We start from the raw sequence: 20,566 nt of genomic DNA on the forward strand, positions 1-20,566 counted from the left end.
CTGCAGTATCTTGGCTGTGCCAAGGACTGCACATTTCTGGACTGAGATGTCTGATGTTGTTCCTGGGATCTGTTGTAGCCACTGCTCCAGTTTGGGGGTTACTGCCCCGAGGGCCCCGATGACCACAGGCACCACTGTGGTCTTCACCTTCCAGGCCTCTCCAGTTCTTCCCTGAGGCCCTGGTATTTCTCCAGTTTCTCGTGCTCCTTTTTCCTGATGTTGCAATCACTTGGTATTGCTACATCAACCACAACGGCTTTCCTCTGATGTTTATCCACTACGACAATGTCTGGTTGGTTCGCCATTACCATTTTGTCTGTCTGGATCTGGAAGTCCCACAGGCTCTGGCGTTCTCCACCACCTTTGGGGGTGTTTCCCACTTTGATCTTGGGGTTTCCAGTCCATATTCTGCACAGATGTTTCTGTACACTATGCCTGCCACTTGATTATGTCGCTCCATGTACGCTTTCCCTGCCAGTATCTTGCACCCTGCTGTGATGTGCTGGACTGTCTCAGGGGCCTCCTTGCACAACCTACATCTTGGGTCTTGTCTGGTGTGGTAGATCTGGGCCTCTATTGCTCTGGTGTTTAGGGCCTGTTCCTGGGCGGCCAGGATGAGGGCCTCTGTGCTGTCCTTGAGTCCAGCTTTTTCCAGCCATTGGTAGGATTTACTGATATCAGCCACTTGGGTTATTTGCTGGTGGTACATCCCATGTAGGGGCTTGTCCTCCCATGATGGTATCTCTGGCACCTCAACCTCCGTTCCCTGTTGTCTGAGACATTCGCTGAGCACATTGTCTGTTGAGGCTTTGTCCCTGATGTATTTATGGATCTTAGTTGTTTCGTCCTGGACAGTGGTTCTCACACTCACTAGTCCTCTGCCTCCTTCCTTGCGGCTCGTGTACAGTTTCAGGGTGCTGGATTTGGGATGGAACCCTCCATGCATGGTTAGTAGCTTTCTAGTCTTAATATCTGTGGCTTTTATCTCCTCCTTTGGCCAGCTAATTATTCCAGCAGGGTATCTGATTACTGGCAGGGCATAGCTGTTTATCGCACGGATTTTGTTCTTGCCATTGAGCTGGCTTCTCAGGACTTGCCTTATTCGTTGGAGGTATTTAGCTGTGGCTCCTTTCCTTGTGGCCTCATCGAGGTTACCATTTGCTTGTGGTATACCTAGGTACTTGTAACTGTCCTCTATGTCTGCTATTGTTCCTTGTGGGAGTGAGACCCCTTCTGTGTGGATGACCTTCCCCCTCTTTGTGATCAGCCGACCACATTTCTCTAGTCCGAATGACATCCCAATGTCAGTGCTGTAGATCCTGGTGGTGTGGATCAGTGAGTCGATGTCTCGCTCACTCTTGGCGTACAGCTTGATGTCATCCATGTAGAGGAAGTGACTGATGTTGGCCCCATTTTTGAGTCTGTATCCGTAGCCAGTCTTGTTGATAATTTGGCTGAGGGGGTTCAGGCCTATGCAGAACAGTAGCGGGGACAGAGCATCTCCTTGGTATATGCCACATTTGATGGACACTTGTGCAAGTGGTTTGCAGTTGGCTTCAAGGGTGGTTTTCCACAGCCTCATCGAGTTTGCAATGAAGGCTCTCAGAATCCTGTTGATGTTATACATCTCTAGGCATTCAATGATCCAAGTATGCGGCATTGAGTCATAGGCTTTCTTGTAATCGATCCAAGCCATGCACAGGTTGGTGTGTCGGGTTTTGCAGTCTCGGGCAACTGTGCGGTCTACGAGGAGTTGGTGTTTGGCTCCTCTGGTATTTACACCGATACCCTTCTGTGCTGTGCTCATGTGTTTATCCATGTGTTTGCTTATCTTGGCCGCTATGATATATATATATATATATATATATATATATAATATATATATATATATATATATATATACAGCTGTTTACCATAGATCATCATAATCATTTGTTTTCAGATCATACGTTTCTGCAGAGGAGTTAGTTCAAGATGTCTTGAATTTTTTTCTTTATTCACAAAAAGTTCTTTAAAGATTGTGGTACTACATTTTTATATATATACTACATATACTACATATATATATATATATATATATATATATATATATATATATATATATATATATATATATATATATATATATATTCCTTTTTTGGTAAATTGTGGGTTATTTATTGTTTATTGTTATTTCTGGTGATGTGGACAGTTTACCAAAATAAAAGAAATGAATGAATGAATGATATATTGCCAAATAATGAGAAAAATGTTTCTTTTTTTTCTTTTTTTTGCATTTTCAAGCCACTACGTTTTGAGTTCTAAAATTACAAAATTTCTTCAATGGAAACTGTCTTACTTTTTTCACTTTGGAGTTATTAATAGCTCTTTATTTGTGCTTGCCTATCAATGATACTATTTTTAATTCTGCTAAAGTGTATTCCTATGCTCATCCACTTCAGTTTACAACAATGTAAGTTTTTTTTTTTATTATTTCTCAGTTATTTGGTTAGCGCTGTTCACATGTCATAGCTGAACTTCTTATCTTATAAACTTTAAAAAAAAAAACACAAGGAGCGTTTGTATCCAGTGAGCAGAAGATTGACAGGTGATTTATTGAACAACAGTATTAAAGTTTGAGGAGACCAAGATGGATGCATCGCAGCATCCATCTTGGATGCTGCGCTGCCTGTTCACCAGCTGTGGTCCATCCAGTAAAGAACAAAGAAGCTTCCATCTCCCTGTAGGCCTCCATGAGAGCTCCAGCAGTTATACGGGAGAGGTATCTTAACCGGCAGAAAATAAGGACCGTGTTTGGTCTTTAGGTCACCAAACACGACAAACATTGTCAGAGACCATGTTGCTGCTTTTCTTGCAGTTGAATGCTTTGGCAAACTCTGGAAAATTCTGAAGGGAGCCAAGTACTCTAGAGTATACAAAGAAAACTGGAGTTAGCAAGTGAACTTTGTGTCAGAGGGATCCTGCTTTTTAAACTGGGACAACTTTTAAGTCACAAAGTGCTGACTTCTGCACTTCATGTTATTACCTGAACAACATTGGACTGTGTACATCCATTTCAATGGAATTAATGGCTTGTTCTGGTCGATAGGATTCACACCAAATCTTAAACACATATACAGGATGTAATGTATCAGACAAGTACAGAACTTAAGCAAATGTATTCATATATGGATGCATCAGTGTATCCCACTAATTTACTGAACTAAACATATATTTCCACCTCTGACCCACATGCATATACTTTTTTTGCAGAAGATAAATAAAAGTCCTTTCCTTTTTTTTTAATTGCCGAGCCAATTAAAAATATTTTAATTTTTCAATATTTAGTTTAAGGACAAAGCACTGAGCTTTAAAAATGGCATGACGTCACTTACCATGCTTCCCCCGAGAGTCATGGCAAGCTAAACTTCACATATGTTGTCAACATCCAGCTGTGTTGACTTTCTAATCCTGACTGACTTTAAAGCTGCAGTTTGAAACTTTCGTAGAACTTTAAAAAAAATATTTGTTCAAACCACAGGTGTCAAACTCCATTCCTGGAGGGCCACTGTCCGGCAACCTTTAGAAACGACTCCTCTGCACCACACCAGAATAGAATACTTAGGTCATTAGCAAGGCTCTGAAGAACTTATCTACACAAGAAGGAGTTAATTAAGCCATGTCAATCCAGTGTTTTGCATCTGTGGCACATCTAAAAACTGCAGGACACTGGCCCTTGAGGACTAGAGCTTGACACTCCTGGTTTAAACTGTCATCATGTCGTAACAGACTGAGACAAATAATCTAAAGAAAAAAATAAATGAATACAAAAATAGAGCTTCACTGCTTTCTCAAAGTACACCCTGCGCAAACTAGAAAGAACCAATCACAACTCAGGTCTTAGCATTGTTAGTCAGAATCTCATGTGGCGTCACGGCAGATAAATGCTATTGTACTGGTAAGTTGTTTCTCTGCCGTTAGGAGATTTGTGGCGACTACATGAGATTGAGCAACAGCGATAAGACCTTTCTTCTGGCTCTTATTGGTTGTTTTAGGTCGAGGGTGGTGGAGTTCTTCAGATGGTGAAAGTCGCTCAGGGAGGTGTTGGAGGAAACTGATGTATTCACATTATGTTTTATACTGTCACAATATGGTGACAGTTGTAACAAATAAATAAATATATTCTTTGTAAAATATACTGCTGCTTTAAGTATAGGTGGGCATGAATGACATTTTTTCAAGACTAAAGAACTGACATTTATTTTCTAGGAACAGTTAAAGTAATTTTGTTTAAAGAAAAATAACAATACGCTAGTTTAGCATTTATCCCACTGCCTAAAAGTACTACAATTAAAATGTTGGATTATTACTAAAGTGGTCAGTGCCATCATGCACCTGCTACTAAAAAATGTACAATTGAAGGTTAATTGTTTTATAAACTAAAGCAGGTCATTGTGGAGTTACAGTAAAGAGCTATGAAGTAACTATTGAGATAGGCAGAATGAATTCTGTTAGCAATACTGACACATTTTTTGAAATACTAAACTTTCTTAAACATTTATAAAAATTAAAAATTTTTTTTAGTTTGACTGATTACCTGAGCAAAGTTAAGAAAGAAGAGTTGATCATGTGAAAGGTCAATCCCCGGCAGTGGGAGCTCCTCTCCATTCCTCTTCACAAATTTCTTGTATGCCTACAGTTAGACACAAAATTTGATCTATTTTACACACATTGAAAAATTCAAGTTAACAACAGTTTCATTTATTAATGTTTCAAAAACATACAAGATATATTTAAGGTTTCGAGCTGACGGGAGCGAGCACATAGCCAATGCGAGGCATGGCTGTTTGTCTGCTCCCAGCAAGGTAGGGAACTCCACTGTTTTCACTCTGCTTTTTCCATCCATCTTCATATTAGTATGTTTCTGAAGTATGTTTCTCATACAGACGTCTAACCCAGAAACTTAATTCAACTTTTAATTGGTATCCAGGTTCAGGACCCACACTGCTACTCAGACTCAAATGTTAGGGCAGGTTCGACTGGGTGACGCATTTCAGCTTATAATTACAAAACTCATGTGAGCAAAGCCTCTTCGAAATATTCTTCAACAGATGAGCCAATGTGCAAACGTTTTTGGTCTGGAATGTTTTTCATCAAAGAGCCATTAAAACTGCATTAGCCTAAACCAATCTCGCCCCCGTATCTACTCTGAGGCAAATGAAGCCTAGCATAATATACATTAAGGAAGAACCAAAAATTGTGCTGGATGTTTGATTTTTTTTGCCCAATTAGAATGTAATAGCTTAGCAAACATTGCTTGGAAAGAAGCTGCAAAATTAAATTGCTCATAATTTTGAAACCGCAATCCTTTGCACCTCCAACTGCAAACATTATCTCTCTTTTTCAGTGTATAAAACTAATCAGAAGTTTGTGGTTAAGTTTTAATTTCTGGGTCTAATCCAATTTGATTTCTTTCTGCTTGTAGTCCTGCTCTTTCTCAACCTTTTTCAGACAGGATTTAAAAACAAGCCAAGACTCAACTCTGCTTTTAAAGAACTTCTTAAATAATTACTCTGACTAAAATTTTGAACAAATAATTGATGCCAAAAAGAGGCAGCCCTCACAAACTGATCCTATTTGTTAATGTAGAAACATTACATTTTAGTATTTATTCCCTAACAGACAATGTTGTCATTGCAACCTAGTACATTAATGAATGGAAGGACAATTTAATTTTTGATTATGTCACCAGTCACTGGTCAGGGCTGATCAAGCAGAAAATTATAAGGCAATGAAAGCAATTTCTCTGCATTTCTAATTCACGGTAATTATCTTGAAGCAGCTTGAAAGCAAAATGTATCTTATCAGTTGTTGTCTCTAAGGTTCGTATCTACGTTAGCATTTTGTAAAAAACACAAGATACATATTTTTATTTTTTTAATAACATTTAAATCATTTTTATAGGATTGGTTAATGACTGTTATTCAGAGTCACAGTATCAGCAATCATGCCCTCATACAACCTAACAAACATGTCAACGTCCTGACAAATAGACTTTGACATTTTTTTCAAGTTGTATGAAGCAGGTCACATATGTAAACAAAACATTTTTACAGCATCTCTTAAGTTCTTCACCTGGTATGCTAGTCGAATCCCTCCATTATCAGCTATGTTCTCATTGAGGGTGATGTCGCCATTCAACTAAGGGGAAAATATAGGTGCAGAGTCCAAAAAATGATAAAGAGACCTGAAAGTTTGTCAACACAAAACACTAAAGCAGAGAGAAGATGAAGCTGGAAAACAGGAAGAAAGATTTAAAAATGACAGCTGGATAAGCTGGCAAAGACAACAGGAATTCTGGTAACATCCATAAAAGTGAAGTTAATGGAATTTTTCACGTAATGGTCCAAAAAAGTAGAAAACCAAGTAAACATACATGTAGACCATCAGCCAGGTCCCAGGAAAATCTGCTGTACTGGTTAGCGATGCACCTTGAGAGATCCAGGAATTTTTTAGTAGATCCAGGAGTCCACCAGACCTTCAGTTTTCCATCCTTGTCATAGCTGCGACCTAGAGACACAGAACAGATGTCAGGGATTTAAGGTGTGGGAATATTAACATTTATTTATACTGCAAAAGCAATCAAATAATGAATGATACAGGTATGATACCATTTGCAATTTAAATTTTAATATAGAAACTCAACCTGTAAAATTTAGTGTCAATTTGAGAGGTGATGCTGCATCCACTTTTAAAAACTGTGTTGCCTAAAAAAGATTTATTATTGTTTAAAGTGAAAAATGTAGTTTTCTTTCAGCCAGTTGACAAGGAGTCTGGAGTGATGTGTGAGGAAGGGTAGCAAGTCGATCTATGTTCCAAACAGGCAGAAGAAACCAATGGTCACCCTGGCACATTCTATGTGACACTTTGTATGTATTTAATTATGGTTACTGCACTTTTGGATGTTTTGAAGTTTTGCAGGGACTGTTGTATTGGAGAAACTAATAAAATGATCTTATCTTATATCTGAGGTGGAAAATAGTTTAATTTGCAGTACAATGCAAATGCAAGAAACTGTAGCAAAGAAATAAATCCAAACACCAAAGGCATAATAAGATGAAGCAAAGCTCTTCTCTAAAGTGGTATCAGTTACAGGGGAAGTTAATTTGTTCACAGACTAATATAATCCAACAAAATCTTAAGACACAACAATAAAGTAGAAAAATCATACCAATGTCATCAAAGCCATGAACAATCTCATGACCGATTACCATGCCAATTCCACCGTAGTTGAGAGATTTAGGCTGGCCTTTGCTAAAGAAAGGGGGTTGAAGGATACCAGCAGGAAACACTACAGACAGAGAAAGTTTTTTTAAATTTCAAAAGATCTTAGGCTTTATGTTTTGTGGCTGAACATAATTTCCGATGCTTATTTGCTACCAATTTCATTTGAGTTGGCTGAGTAGAAGGCGTTGATAACAGCAGCTCCAATTGACCACCTTGAAAAAATAAATAAAAAATGAGAGAAGCGTTATCAAACGATGACACTATGAAACTACATTGAGGCAAAGTAAAAACCCTACTAGAAGAAAATGTGGAAAATTAACATACAGCTTTTAACACCCCAGGTTAATGTATGACTCTGCTGTTAAAGCTGAACTCTAAATGCATGCAGGAGTTTTTGTGGTATAAAGTGAACACACTGCACAAAGAATAAATTAGGTAAACAGTGTAGTAGTTCACTCTGCTAGGACCATGTATAAGACAAGAGATTTAAATACCAAACCATGCATTTTTCATTTATAACACATCTGGAGTAAAGCTGGTAAATCCACCGCCACCACCAAAAAAAAAACAAAACAAAAAAAACCTTACTTATTCTTGTTGACTTTTTCTCTCAATTTCTGCAGGTCTTTCTTGGTCCAATGCTCCATGCTGTGCAGGATGTTTTTAAAGTATTCCTCTGCACTGAAGTTCAGCTAACAGTAACACAGCCAGGAATAAATCAGGAGGATTAGCAGTGATAGAAGCTGTCAATACTCAGTCATGTATTCACAAAAGTAACTCGTTTTAGGCAAAAATTCACTGGGATGTTTTAGGAAGGATAAGAAATGCAACTTTCCTGAAGAATTTTTTGTTACAAAGAACTTAGTGAAATATGGTTAACAGAATTTTTTCATAAATACTCACATCTTTGTACTCATTGTTTAGATATTCGTCATTCATGATGTCTTCAGAATAACCAATGCGTTGACGGATAGCTCGGGCCTGAAAAACAAAAGCAAAAAGGAAAATGAGAATAAACCTGGTTTATTTGTTGTTCTAAATAGAAATAAGATGATTCTTGCAACTGATGTTCACACCTTCTCTTCAGCTGCTTTTTTGGTCTTTTCATCCATCCAGGAAAGGTCATTAAGATTACTAATGAAAACTTCCCGAATGTCTTTAATAAGTTCCTCCATCTAATCTCCCAACACACCAAAGAGAGAGCAAATGTCATAAGATGCCAATGATAGAACAAGAAAATGCATCATGAAAAGGTGCTCTGCTGTTTCTGTTGTTGTTCATCAACTCTAATTTGATCAGAAATAAGACAAATATAATTTATGTCAAACTATTAACAGAGTTCCTAAAATTATTAGGCTTTACATATCCACATATCAGAACGATTCAGACTTGCATATTAGTCTGTTAATATGACAACTGCATTGACATGATTGTTTTAAAAATAATATATACTCAAAATTTTAATATTTCCATCAGGATTTTTCTTTGAGGACTTGGCCATACACTTGACTAAAAGAAATAAAAATTTGCTCAACTTCAAATATTTCCAGGGTCAATGTCATTATCAGTTGAACTGCTAGTTTTCCAAAACCAGGAAATAATCTGCAGTGTGTAAGGAATGTAAGGAAGAACAATGAAGTTGTATTAAATATCACTTATATCATATAGTGATATAAGTATGACTGTATGCAAACTTCTGAATTTAAAGAAAAAAACTATATACAAAAATATCTAATTACTTATAGATGAATAAATCTCAGAAATAATTTCTATAATGGATTCATCTATATGTAAGGGATTTATAACTTGAATCTCAGAATTCTTACTGTGATCTGAGTAGGCAAACATCTTTATTGAGATGCTTAAGAGTTACGAGGATATTACTCATACACGAAACAATATTGCAGCAAAGCCTGCGTTATGCACATGCACAGAGGCACACAGTTGAGATTTACAGCATCGGTGGTCTGAGCATAATAACAAGGACGCCTCATTCAGCTGCTTCCAGTGGATGCAAGCAAGATAACACTGAGGCACAGACACGAGACAGATGTGTCTTAAACTGTCTCATTCTACATGTGAATACATAAAAACACTCACTTTCTTTATGTCATCAGTTCAGACTGTCAATGTAAAATAAAGCTGTTCAATAAAGTTTTTTTAATCTGATAATCAGCTCAATTCAGCCTCAACCAACCAGCTGTTTGCTGTTGTCAGAGAAAGCCTCCTGCACATAGAGCCGTCCCACAGCGTTGTCCAGGTTGCGGTTGACAAGAAGTGCACAACGTCGCCACACAGTATCCTCTGATGTTGCACCGGACTGAACCTGTTGGGAAGTTGAGACAAAATTTGTGAATGAAGGAGAAATTTCAAGGCAATCGATTTCACTTTTAGGATGTAGAGCGAAAGAGCTTGTGAGTTTTAGGTCTGGCTCACACGGCACGATTTAAGGATTGACGGCCGATTTTCCAAACCTCTGTGACCACAGAGCTGATAAATGTCCAACAGGTTCGGTCTGTTGGTGTGTCCAGCCACAAGGCAGGAGCAACACACCACAAGAACTGATTCCACTCATTAATATCCTGATTCCAGAAGAAAATCCAGTCAAACCCCCCAACATATCATACGTCAATTTAGAACAATCAAACAGGGATGACCATGTAGAAGCAGTAGTGATAGTTTCCTGGACTCATTTTAAGCAATAAAAGATGTAACAAAAAGAAAAGGTGTTTGATAAAAGATGGTGGGAGAAGCCGCTCTATTTGCTGCACTATGATTTGGAGGCGAGTTATGTTTTTTTGTAATTAACAGTTTTAACTGAATAAATATAACCACGTAAAATAAACGTATATAAAAATGTCTTACATATAGTAATAAACATTTCCACATTCACCTCCGATGTCCAACGAACTCTCAGTTGCCATGTCAAGATTCCCTCTGTTATTACGTCACCGCGCTTTATGATTGGCTACTTGTCACATTCAACAGGCTGCGTTCTCGCTCCAAGTCAAGGAAAACCCCACAGGATATGATAATCGGGCCAAGACAATGCTTGATTTTAGATCTGGCATATTCAATATACCACCACATAACACACCAAACACTGCAGCATGTTGTAAGATTTTTGTAAAGGGAACATTGGGAAAAAAGGCTTTAGCGAGAACCCCAACATGCAGAAGCTTTATCTTATGTACTCCCACCCTCACCGGGCCGCAGCAAAATTGCCAGTCCACAGTAATATAAAGATTGGGGACCACTGACCTAAACATTTGAATTTCCTTGAACTATCAAGAGAGAGTTCAAGAGAAATTTCAATACAAAAACAGCACAAAAACAAAGTAATGCTGAATTATCCTGTAGCATGGAGTTAAACTCAGAGCCCTTCTGATAATCTGATTGGTAGATCTACCTGCATTGAAACGGATAACATAAACATTGCAGTGAATCTGGTCATGACAGACTGGAATCCAAACCACTGTAGCACTGGTGTTATGTTTAGGGTCATTGTCTTGCTGGGAGATAAATCTCCTCCCCAAACTGATTATAACTAGTCTCTCTGTTGCTGTTCAGTCATCTCAACAGAGCTCAAGGCCAATAGCCTCTCAACAAATTCTCACATTTGCTGCTCCGTCAAAAATTCCATGAACGTTTTGCTTCTTTGACCAGTTCAAAGGTCAAAGAAGCAAAAAGATACAAAGGTCTAGACTCTGTGGTGTGAAAATGATATCTCATGCTCCATGAACCACTCTTTCACAATTTGAATTTGATGAATCCTGACATTGTCATCTAGGAATGTGCTCTTGCCAACAGGGAAGAAGAAATCCATTGATGGAATAACCTGGTCATTCAGTATAGAATCGTCAGATTACATTATTCTTTCAACCTTAGTGTTGCTGAACATAGACCTAACCTGACAGTGCTAAGACCTGGGGCAACAACCCAGATCATGCTTATACAGTAGGCGCTAGGCATGATGGGTAATAACTTCACTTGCCTCTTTTCTTTCCCTGATGCGGCCATCACTGTGGAAGATGGTGAATCTTAACTCATCAAACCACATGATCGTCTTCCATTGCTCCAGAGTCCAATCCTTATTCTCCAGAGCAAACTAAAGCTTTTCTTCCCAGTTAGCCTCACTGATTAGTTGTTTTCTAAAGGCTATACAGCTGCTCAGTCACAATCCATTGAGTTCCCTTCTCACTGTGTGTGTGGAAATGCTCTTACTTTCACGATTAAGCATAGCCCAGAGATCCACTGTTGTATTTCTTCTATTTGATTTCACCAAACGATTAAGTGATCATGGTCATTCAGAATTCTTTTTTGGCTACATTTCTTCTTTAGTAGATTCTGCAATCTCCTTACATGTTTTCTCATGTTTGATAACTGAGATTGGACCCTTCTCAAACACACTGAGATCTTCCTTACTTCAATGACATTTCAGAGACTATTAAATGTAACATCTATAAATTTCCCTTATACCTTTTTTTTCAACAGCTACAAGTAATTTTTTACACCAATACAATAACTTACATTTTTGCAATTGTTATAAAGACATTGCAAGGACATTCATGAAAGACATTTTCCCAAGTCAACAAGTCAAGGTGATATGGGGGTGTGTACCTGGAGGAAATAATTCCTGGTGTTTCTGTAAGCTCGACTCAGTGCCCGTACCATTTTCATAAGAAACCGCCAAACCACATAGTTTTGCAGATCCCTGAGAAACAAAACGCAGCAAGGATCAGGAGATCGACATTATCCACATACAATTACTGCAAAGGAAAACCCACAACCAAAAACCATCTCTGACTTGGATAGTCTTCCATACCTCTTGGTGTATTTGGCTAATACATTTTTGAGTTTTCCGTAATATCTGGGGGAGTAGTTGATAATTTTCTCCGATTCAGGAACCTTGATGTTCACGTTGTCCATTATCTTAGCTGTGAAATAACTCCAGTTGAATCTCTTCAGGATGAGCCAAAACACACACAAGGAAACATAGTTTAAGACATTTGAGGCCAAGTTTAAATAATAGAAATGCTCACATGCTAAGATGTTAGCATTACCTGAGAGTCAATTTCAAAAGAGAAGATTCTATTCAGAGTCCCCAATTCGATCCTGTTGTAAAGAAACATTGGATCCCTCCGAAACTCTGGTGGGTCAGTGGCCTAGTAGAAATCGAAACACATGTACGCTCTCAATATATCTCCAGAAGCATGAAGCATTTTCAGCCCAGGAGGCCCCAGGTCTGTAAATGTCAGAGTTTGAATGGTTTAACTGCTTTGTATCAATCAATCAAATTTTATTTGTATAGCACATTTAAGCAAGAAGGCATTTCAAAGTGCTTTACATCAAAAACACAAAACACAAAGTCATGCAACTTAAAGATTAGCCTCAGTCTGGTTCTTCACTTAGGATTCTAATTCCGAGGACAGAAAGTTTCACTCACAGAGAGAGATGAGCACCACTCACTCTTGTATGCACACACACACACAACAGCAATGACACAGCAATAAAAACCGCAGCAACAAACAATTTCCTATCAGTGCGAGGATTCTTCCTTATGGGAAGTCCTCATAAAATTAGGGGCTCTAAAAACACCTCTCTTGTAGATTTTAGTTGAACCAACTGGGATTCTACACCCTCTGGGAATTTAGTCAAGTTGTTCTGACAAGGCCTCCAACCTGGGAATTTAGCTGAGAAGTTGAAATCACCATAATGAGCAGCAGAGTGGAGCGGAAGCACAGCATGTAAGCAACAGGAGAAGCGCAGATTGACAAAACAGGGTTACAAATCTGTTGATTTCTTAATAATTAAGAGTAGAGTTGTTCAGCTGGGTTGACTAATCCAAGTATTTTAGGTTTGACTAACCAATTATTAACATGTAGTCCCTACTGAGGGAAAAACAAAATGGGAAGTCCTTTAGCTAAGCAAAGACAAGAGCATGGCATGGTCATGAGTGTCACATTTCAGTCATCTCTGAAACAATAGATCTATGCTCACATTAATGATGTCTTTCTCCAAATCCACAACTCGTTTCACCTCTGCTTTTATCTCTGCTTCGTTGAATTTCAATCCCCGGTCAGTGCGGATCAGCTTTGCCAGATCAAACATGAACTGCTCATAAACTTCACATGCCTGTAAAGCACATTAATAATGTTTGTTTTCCCAAAACAATAAAAAAAATAAAATAAATGTTTAAATAACTATTAAACATGTCCGCACACCTTTGCATAGCGACCCTTGCAGGTGTAGTGGTCTTTGGACCACAGGCCAAAGGTTGTTTGTTGGTCAAACTGACAAAGAATGGAAGACAAAAAAAAAAAAATCAAGACAATATTCTAGTTATCTGACATAATGATCATTATGTAACCAGGTTTGGCCAACAGACTGAACTTTCTCATTACAAGAGACACTTGTTCAAGAATTTAAGTATGTCTGATTTATCAGCTATAAAATAGGAAAATTAACTATTTTTCACAGGTTTTTGGTTTTAATTAGTTGAAATACTGCAAAACCATTTTTAATTTTCCTACTGATGCCAAATATTTTATTGTTTTACAAATTTCAGGGATCTATGCAACACAAAAGAACAAAAGCAGAACATTTTGGACTATTTTTTATTCCAAAATTTTATTTTTGTAGTGTTCAAATCTCTTCTGGGAGATTTTGTTTCAAGATTTTTATCAACTCTAAATCCAAATAATGAAAACTGAAAAAAAAAAACAAATATGCTTGAATTGTTGTTTTCCCTCTCTGTTAAAATTTGTGAAAAATTAACTGACTAAATTCTAATTCACTGTGATGCACTATCAGGGGTTTTACAGCCACAAGCTTTGTACGTACATAAATGATGTGTGAAGTGGAGTCTCTGTCATCATTGTCAACGATAAAGCTAACCAGGACATCAGTTGCATATTTCCAATTTAACCTGGCAAGGACATCCTCTAACCTCCAGGTTTTTCCTGAAGAAATAAGATTGGACAAAAGAGGACATACGAGGGACGAACTTCAATAAGTGATTTATAGCATGATGGCAGCGAGGGGAAGAAGGGTAAAAATGTAATACCATAGACAGTCTCCCAGTTGTCCACAGCTATGGGCCAATCAAAGATATCTGGCAGCATGTCGAACAAAGGACGTCCTCCTTTCTGCTCAATTAATTCTACAGTGAAGCATTGATGAAAGTGAAATGGAAATTTTTGATATTATATCTAATATTACATTTCTATCTTCCACATTTTGAAAGAAATGGGATTTGCACAAAAGAATGCCAATACAAAACATAACAGTTTATCTAAAGTGAACTAGTCCATTCACATCTTATGTCTGCTGACTCACTCTCGTTTATGCAGGAGTTGTAAAGTGTCTTTGCCTTGGTGAAAGCAGCAGCCTCCTTGTCTACCTTCTTTTCAAGGACACCTGCATATAAGCACAAACAAAAGCACACATGGAAAAATGGACAAGATAAAGGTGAAATCAGAGTACCTGATAAAATTCAGAGGGTGAGGGTGTATGTGGAGCAGCACATGCTTGCAGAATGATGCAGCTGTTTTTAGATTTAGCTCCAACAGTTTGTGTGCGTGTTCTTACAATAGAAACTGTCAGCCTGCTTATGTTCTTAATTCAAAGGTGTAACCACTTCAAGATGCATTTAAGTGAAATATTTTTTTTGAATAAACTTAACTTGCCTTGTTGTTTTTGATAGTAGTTATTAGACTTCTGCTCAACTGCAGTCCTCACAATGTGAAAATACCCCAAACTCTGAAAAAGGCCTTTTCTTTTTTTTTTTTTTTACAACCAACTAAAGGACTCAACCTGCGGTCCTCAGGAGATGCTGTTCTGCAACTTTTAATAGCTCTAGTGCTTCAAAACACCTCAATTATTGTTTTGATAATCAGGAACTTCACAGTGTTTAGGGAGAAAAAAAAAGAAATTTCCCTGAACACTATGGCCATGCCTGTGTTCAGGAAAACAAGCTGTTGAGTTTAACATCTCTCATTTTTAAGGCTGTAGTGACAAGCATGCTTATGCAGTTTACTCAAAAAACTTTCTTTGATTCAACTTTCATACAGCAGTGTAAAAGCAGCATCCTTCTTTAGAAACAATCTTTTGTGGCTTCCTTTGTTGAAGATATAATTGACTCTCCTGGACAATTGTCCATGAGGGACTCTTTCCCTTGAATGAGTAGGTTACAACATGGAATGTCACAAGATGTATTACAATATTTTATCAAAATTCACAGAGTAAAGAAAAATGCTTCAGATACATCTCTGTTAATGAAGCTGAGTTATGAAATAATCCATTTAAAACTCAAACTCGTGAACAAAAAAAAAAACTTTTAAAATTCTGTCACCTTTGAGGATGACCTCCAAGTTCGAGTTTAAGATGTCATACACGCCATATCTGGAGCTTGTCTCTGGGATGACGTTCTTTTTCAGCCATCCTCCACAGGCATACTGATAGAAGTTGTCACAAGGATCCACGCTAGCATCCATGTTCTGAATGAGGCGAGACGCTGCAGGAAATTGAGAGGTTAATTGGGAGGGACAAAATAATCTTGAACAAGTATGAAATAGTTTGCAATAGTATGAGTTGGAAGAAGCCCTATCAAATTATGCAGATGAAATACAATTTAGTTCTGCTAGGAAGACTGTCAAGACTGTAATAAAACTTACAAAGAGAGAGAACTGGAAGGCAGGGAAATAAATAAGTGAACAACAAAGCAGCAACAAGACAGAAGAACATAAAGACGGTCTAACTGATGAGAAAAAACTTGAGCATTGACAAGAGTAGCCACGCTTCATTTAATACAGTTGTGTACCAAGACATAGGTGCTCCAGACAAAAGGTCTTTCAAAATAAGACAGACTGATATTGTTTAAATTTAAATGTGGATCTGCATCACCTGCATAGTCTAGAAAACAAATTCATGCTATTCTTGAATTGTTATCAACGGACGCCCACAATCATTCTCCTGGCCGCAAATTGCCTCCAGGTTGCACTTTGGCCAATCCCGTTTTTTAACCTCTTGGATAAGCTCCAATTTCTAAGACTTGGAGCTCATGACCAAAGAAATGGGTTAGATTGCTCTAATATCAATTATAGTCAAGTTTTATGTAGTTTATCAAGGACAGAATCATTTTTATGTGACATTTAATAAATCAAATGTAAATAGTAGGAAGATGAAACTTTTTTCATAAATTTAATCTCATTGTACATTATTTGGTTATATTTGCAAATGTCTGTTTCATTTTCTGTAAGAAACAAACTCCTTGATTGATTGAAAATGCATACATGTAGAACATGCACAATTCTAGGGCTGATCATATCTGCTTTATTGTGGTTTTGACTGAAGGAGAACATGTCTCTTTCGAAGAGGCCATTTTCAGTGAGCAATGACTAAAATGCTTCTGTTGCAGCCTCACTTTTCCATTGCCGGCTCCCGCTGGGAGAAGTCAAAGCCTTCAGGATGAAACAATAGAGAGAGAAAACAAACAAACACAAGCTGCTTACCCGAATGTGTGCAGTCAGCTGTGGTGCAGATTTCATCTGTAAGAGAATGTAAAACACATTTCCATAACTCAGTGGGTTTTTCAGCACTCAGTGGTTGATTTTATCTAAATCAGTTCTTTTTTCTGTTCTCTTCTTCTGCATTTCTTTTTATTCATTAATTTGTTGCACATATGTAACGCAAAACTCCTCTCAAGTGTCACTTTCTCTCTGTCAGACATGTATCAATCAAATGACACTTTGATGCACTGACAGACCAGCAGAAAAATTAATAATAGCAGAGAATCTTCCGCTCTGTCGTCCTGGCCTCGACTGCTAAGGTAAAAATTACTCAAAAAATGTTGGCGGTGAGGCCTTGAGTTCCACTACCTCTGATATTATAGAACTGTTTGTCTGAGGTTTGCTCTGATCCCGCATGGTGGAGGAGGTGCCGTCATGTCAATTGGATGGCCTTTTCTGTCAGGATCATCTATCATCATGACCTGCTGAACTTTATCAATAACTAATCTATAGATCACCTGCTTAGGTCTTGTTAGGTCATTTGGGAACTAACTCAACCCCTATTTCACTGCTTATTTTAAAACAGAAGCATGAAGGAGTGAAAATCTAAAACTTGGACTTTGAACTGAATGAAAAAATTTGGGCCTTGGTTTTCAATTTTTCTTAGATCATCATCCTTTTTTGAAAAAAAAAAAAAACATTTTCTAGGAAATATGCAGTTCCTAGACTCAAGAAATTTGAGACAGTGTTTTTGAATCATTAACACCTTTTTAAGGGGACGTCTGAACACATGCATATTTTTCTTTTTTTTTAAAATTCTGTTCCAAAGACTATTTTGAAACAAAGTTGAGAAGCACATTGAACAAGCTCCAGATATGAGCAAAGGGCAGCACTTGTGCATGCTCTTAGTGAAACCTAATGAATGTCCTAGACAAATCCTTTCGAATAGATGATTCACTTGTTTTGCTCACACGTTTGTTTGACTTTATTAAAGACAAGAATACATGCCTAAAACATATCAGTATCAGTGCTAATCTTTACTTAAAACACTCACTTGACTGGGTGGCAAACAAGACCATGAGGATAACAATGATAATAAGGAACAAGGAGACGACAGTAAATAGGCCCATTTCCAGAGGGGTCCAACGGGGCTTCCTTGCTGATTTTGGAGTATCGGTCTCTGTCATCCTCAAGTCTCCTCTTTCACCGGCTGCATCATCTGATCTACTGGGGAATAAACCATTACTTAATTTATGGACAAAGCTCTTCCAATCACAGCTGCAAATACTTTTGGCAAAGGGAAAAATGAGGCAGAAAATCAGTTATTTCTCGCACTTCTCCAGATGAAGTCCCTCTGTGCAAAGAGGATGGTGATTGGTGATGTTATCATAAAGTATCTGCTGACAAAATTACAATGTTGTTCAATACAATCTATAGTTGCAGCACAGCGCTTTTATGAAATTTGGTTAATTTGCTGATAGCTTATGGCATATTCATCAAATTCGATATGGCGGCCACGTTTACTATTAATATCTACTATTTAATTCCTTTAAATACAGAGACAAACAATATTCGGACTTACTATTATTATAAATTAAATATACAAAATAAACACATAAATTGTAATCCCCTTTGTCAAAAATTATTTAAACTGAACAATGCAGGACATCTGGAATCAATCTCAAGCTAACATTAGCCTCGAGCTATGAATATGACGACAGCAAAATAATAAAAAAAAAAAACCCAGTAAAAACAGACATTTCAAGACCTCAGCAGCCAGACAACGTCGTAAGCGAAAACAGATTATTATTATTCCTAATAAACGAAACTAAATATCTTGTCGTGTGAATAAAGTGTTTGCTAACAGTGTTTAAATGACATTGTAAAGTATTTCCAACGGTTGTTGAATAAATAAGACGAAGTTGGTAGGAAAAATATCGCTATGTGTAGATTAAAATACATAATTTATTTGGGCAGCACAACAAAACAAACAAAAGAAGACAAACGTGAAAAACTTACGGATTAAATTTGGTTCAACCGAGCCCGCTGCCATGGCGACCGAGCTGACGCCTGTCACGCTTTTTGTCACGCTCTTTGACGTGAACCGAGTTATATGTGGCTGGTATTAATAGTAGCTTTTTATTTGTGCTTGCCTATGAATACTATTTTTTAATTCTACTAAAGTTTATTCCTATGCTCATCCACTTTAGTTTACAACAATCTGAGTTGGTTTCATTTCTGGACTTCCCCGTATCTGGCAGAGCGAAGCTGGCTCCCCCACTGTGACACATGCTTCTATTAGGCCTATCAGAGTAAGTACTGTTGCACCTGGTGACATTTTTATTTGGCTGGATACAGCGAGAGAAGAGTCACCCCACAAATGGGTTTTGTTCATGAATATAACCCACACTAGTGTAGCCTACCTTCATACTGACCAATCAGACATGTGGGACGGCCCTGATTGGAACTAACAGCATTTAAAAAAAAAAAAACATATTGTGTTTTTAGGGATAACACAATTGAGATTTAGTTATTTATACAAAAAAAATAACACATTGCCAGGGAGGCAAGATAAATAGATAATTCAACATGAATTCAACCATCCTAATCTGGTCCCAGAACAGAGGTGTCCAAAAGCACTCTATTGTTTCTAACGTAATGCTTTTGCTATAACAATGTACCAACAATTGTGTTTCAGGAGATCTTGAGAGGAAATAAATGTACAACTTAAAGCATTGAATACCAATGTTTGAGCTACTGGATAGGCTATAAAGATCTATTACTATATTTGTCATGTGATTAGCCAAAATATTTGTCTCTGCAACACAGCCAGATCAAATTATTATGTTGCTAATTTTTCCTTGTATGGTTGCATGTTTTCCAAAGATCACATATAATTATTTTGTCAGGTTTATGCATGTCCTTTTCTGGAGACTGCAGAGTAGCTGAGCGAGACGGCTGACTCAGAGAAAGAGTGAGAATAAGAAAAAAAAAAAGCTCTAACAAACTAATCCAAGCCTGGTGAATTTGCAATTAAAGTTTAGGTTAACTGGGTTTTAGTGGTGCAGTTAATATTTTTATCCTTTGAGGCCACTAAAAGTGTTTTTATGTCACCATCTGCCAGCTAACAGCCAGGCGTAAGTGGTGCAGATTTTTTTATTTTATTTTACCTCTTAACAAGACAACAAGCAATGCAAACATTCACACAAAAACAAAGGTGGCTCAGTACAATTTATGAAAAAAGGTCTGGAATAAATAGACTGTCATCTTAAGTCATTTATGACCACTTGTCACAGAAAAAACAAACAAAAAATGCAGCAATGCAGGTTAACTATTCTGTTACAAAACATAATTCCCGTTTTACTTAAACTAAAATGGTTCATGATGGTAAAACTGTAGAGAAAATCTGCAGACAAGACAGAGGCTGAAAACAGCTGAGGTTTATGAGAGTTCCAGCTGAGTCCCACATAGAATACAGTGGTTCGGCCCTGTTGCATGTATGAGAGTGGGTAGGCGGCGTATTAATGCGCGAGTGGGTTGAAAACATTTTTCTGTTTGCCTCTCTGTTGCCTTATAAAGCATTTTGACTGAAACACACTCACACATTGTGAAGAAGTTTTATTCGTATTAAATGATGTTCCTTTATGTATCATATAAATGTAATGTTTTTTGTATCACAGTCAAGGTTTTTTTTCTGTGCAGCTGGAAACGGTGTACAAACTAATGAAGCATGATGTGTCTACTGAAGTACGTTTCCCAGGGTTGCTGAACTTCCCCAGACAATTATTTGG

At 37.6% G+C, this 20,566-nt stretch overlaps 1 protein-coding gene across 2 annotated transcripts; it reads right to left on the bottom strand.

Moving 5' to 3' along the window:
• Positions 1-2,575: 2,575 nt before the first annotated feature.
• LOC129370019 (neprilysin-like) lies at positions 2,576-18,898 on the bottom strand. 2 transcript variants are annotated; one of them, XM_055045769.1, is made up of 23 exons: positions 18,795-18,898; positions 17,830-17,999; positions 16,779-16,814; positions 15,620-15,781; positions 14,605-14,685; positions 14,333-14,428; positions 14,110-14,228; positions 13,491-13,559; positions 13,267-13,401; positions 12,330-12,431; positions 12,092-12,228; positions 11,887-11,980; positions 9,464-9,592; positions 8,343-8,441; positions 8,170-8,247; positions 7,855-7,958; positions 7,420-7,478; positions 7,211-7,330; positions 6,416-6,549; positions 6,115-6,180; positions 4,577-4,672; positions 3,026-3,102; positions 2,576-2,905 (listed from the first exon to the last, which is right to left on the bottom strand). In XM_055045769.1, the coding sequence occupies exons 2-23, from the start codon at positions 17,960-17,962 to the stop codon at positions 2,806-2,808; spliced, it is 2,226 nt and encodes a 741-aa protein (XP_054901744.1). In that variant the 5' UTR covers positions 17,963-17,999; positions 18,795-18,898; the 3' UTR covers positions 2,576-2,805. The 2 variants fall into 2 exon arrangements, with proteins under 2 accessions (XP_054901744.1, XP_054901745.1); XM_055045770.1 differs by having other exon boundaries at positions 17,830-18,002; positions 18,795-18,878.
• Positions 18,899-20,566: the final 1,668 nt, after the last annotated feature.

This window comes from Poeciliopsis prolifica, unplaced genomic scaffold, assembly GCF_027474105.1.
Source record: "Poeciliopsis prolifica strain line A6 unplaced genomic scaffold, Auburn_PproV2 SCAFFOLD022, whole genome shotgun sequence".
Classification (NCBI taxonomy): domain Eukaryota; kingdom Metazoa; phylum Chordata; class Actinopteri; order Cyprinodontiformes; family Poeciliidae; genus Poeciliopsis; species Poeciliopsis prolifica.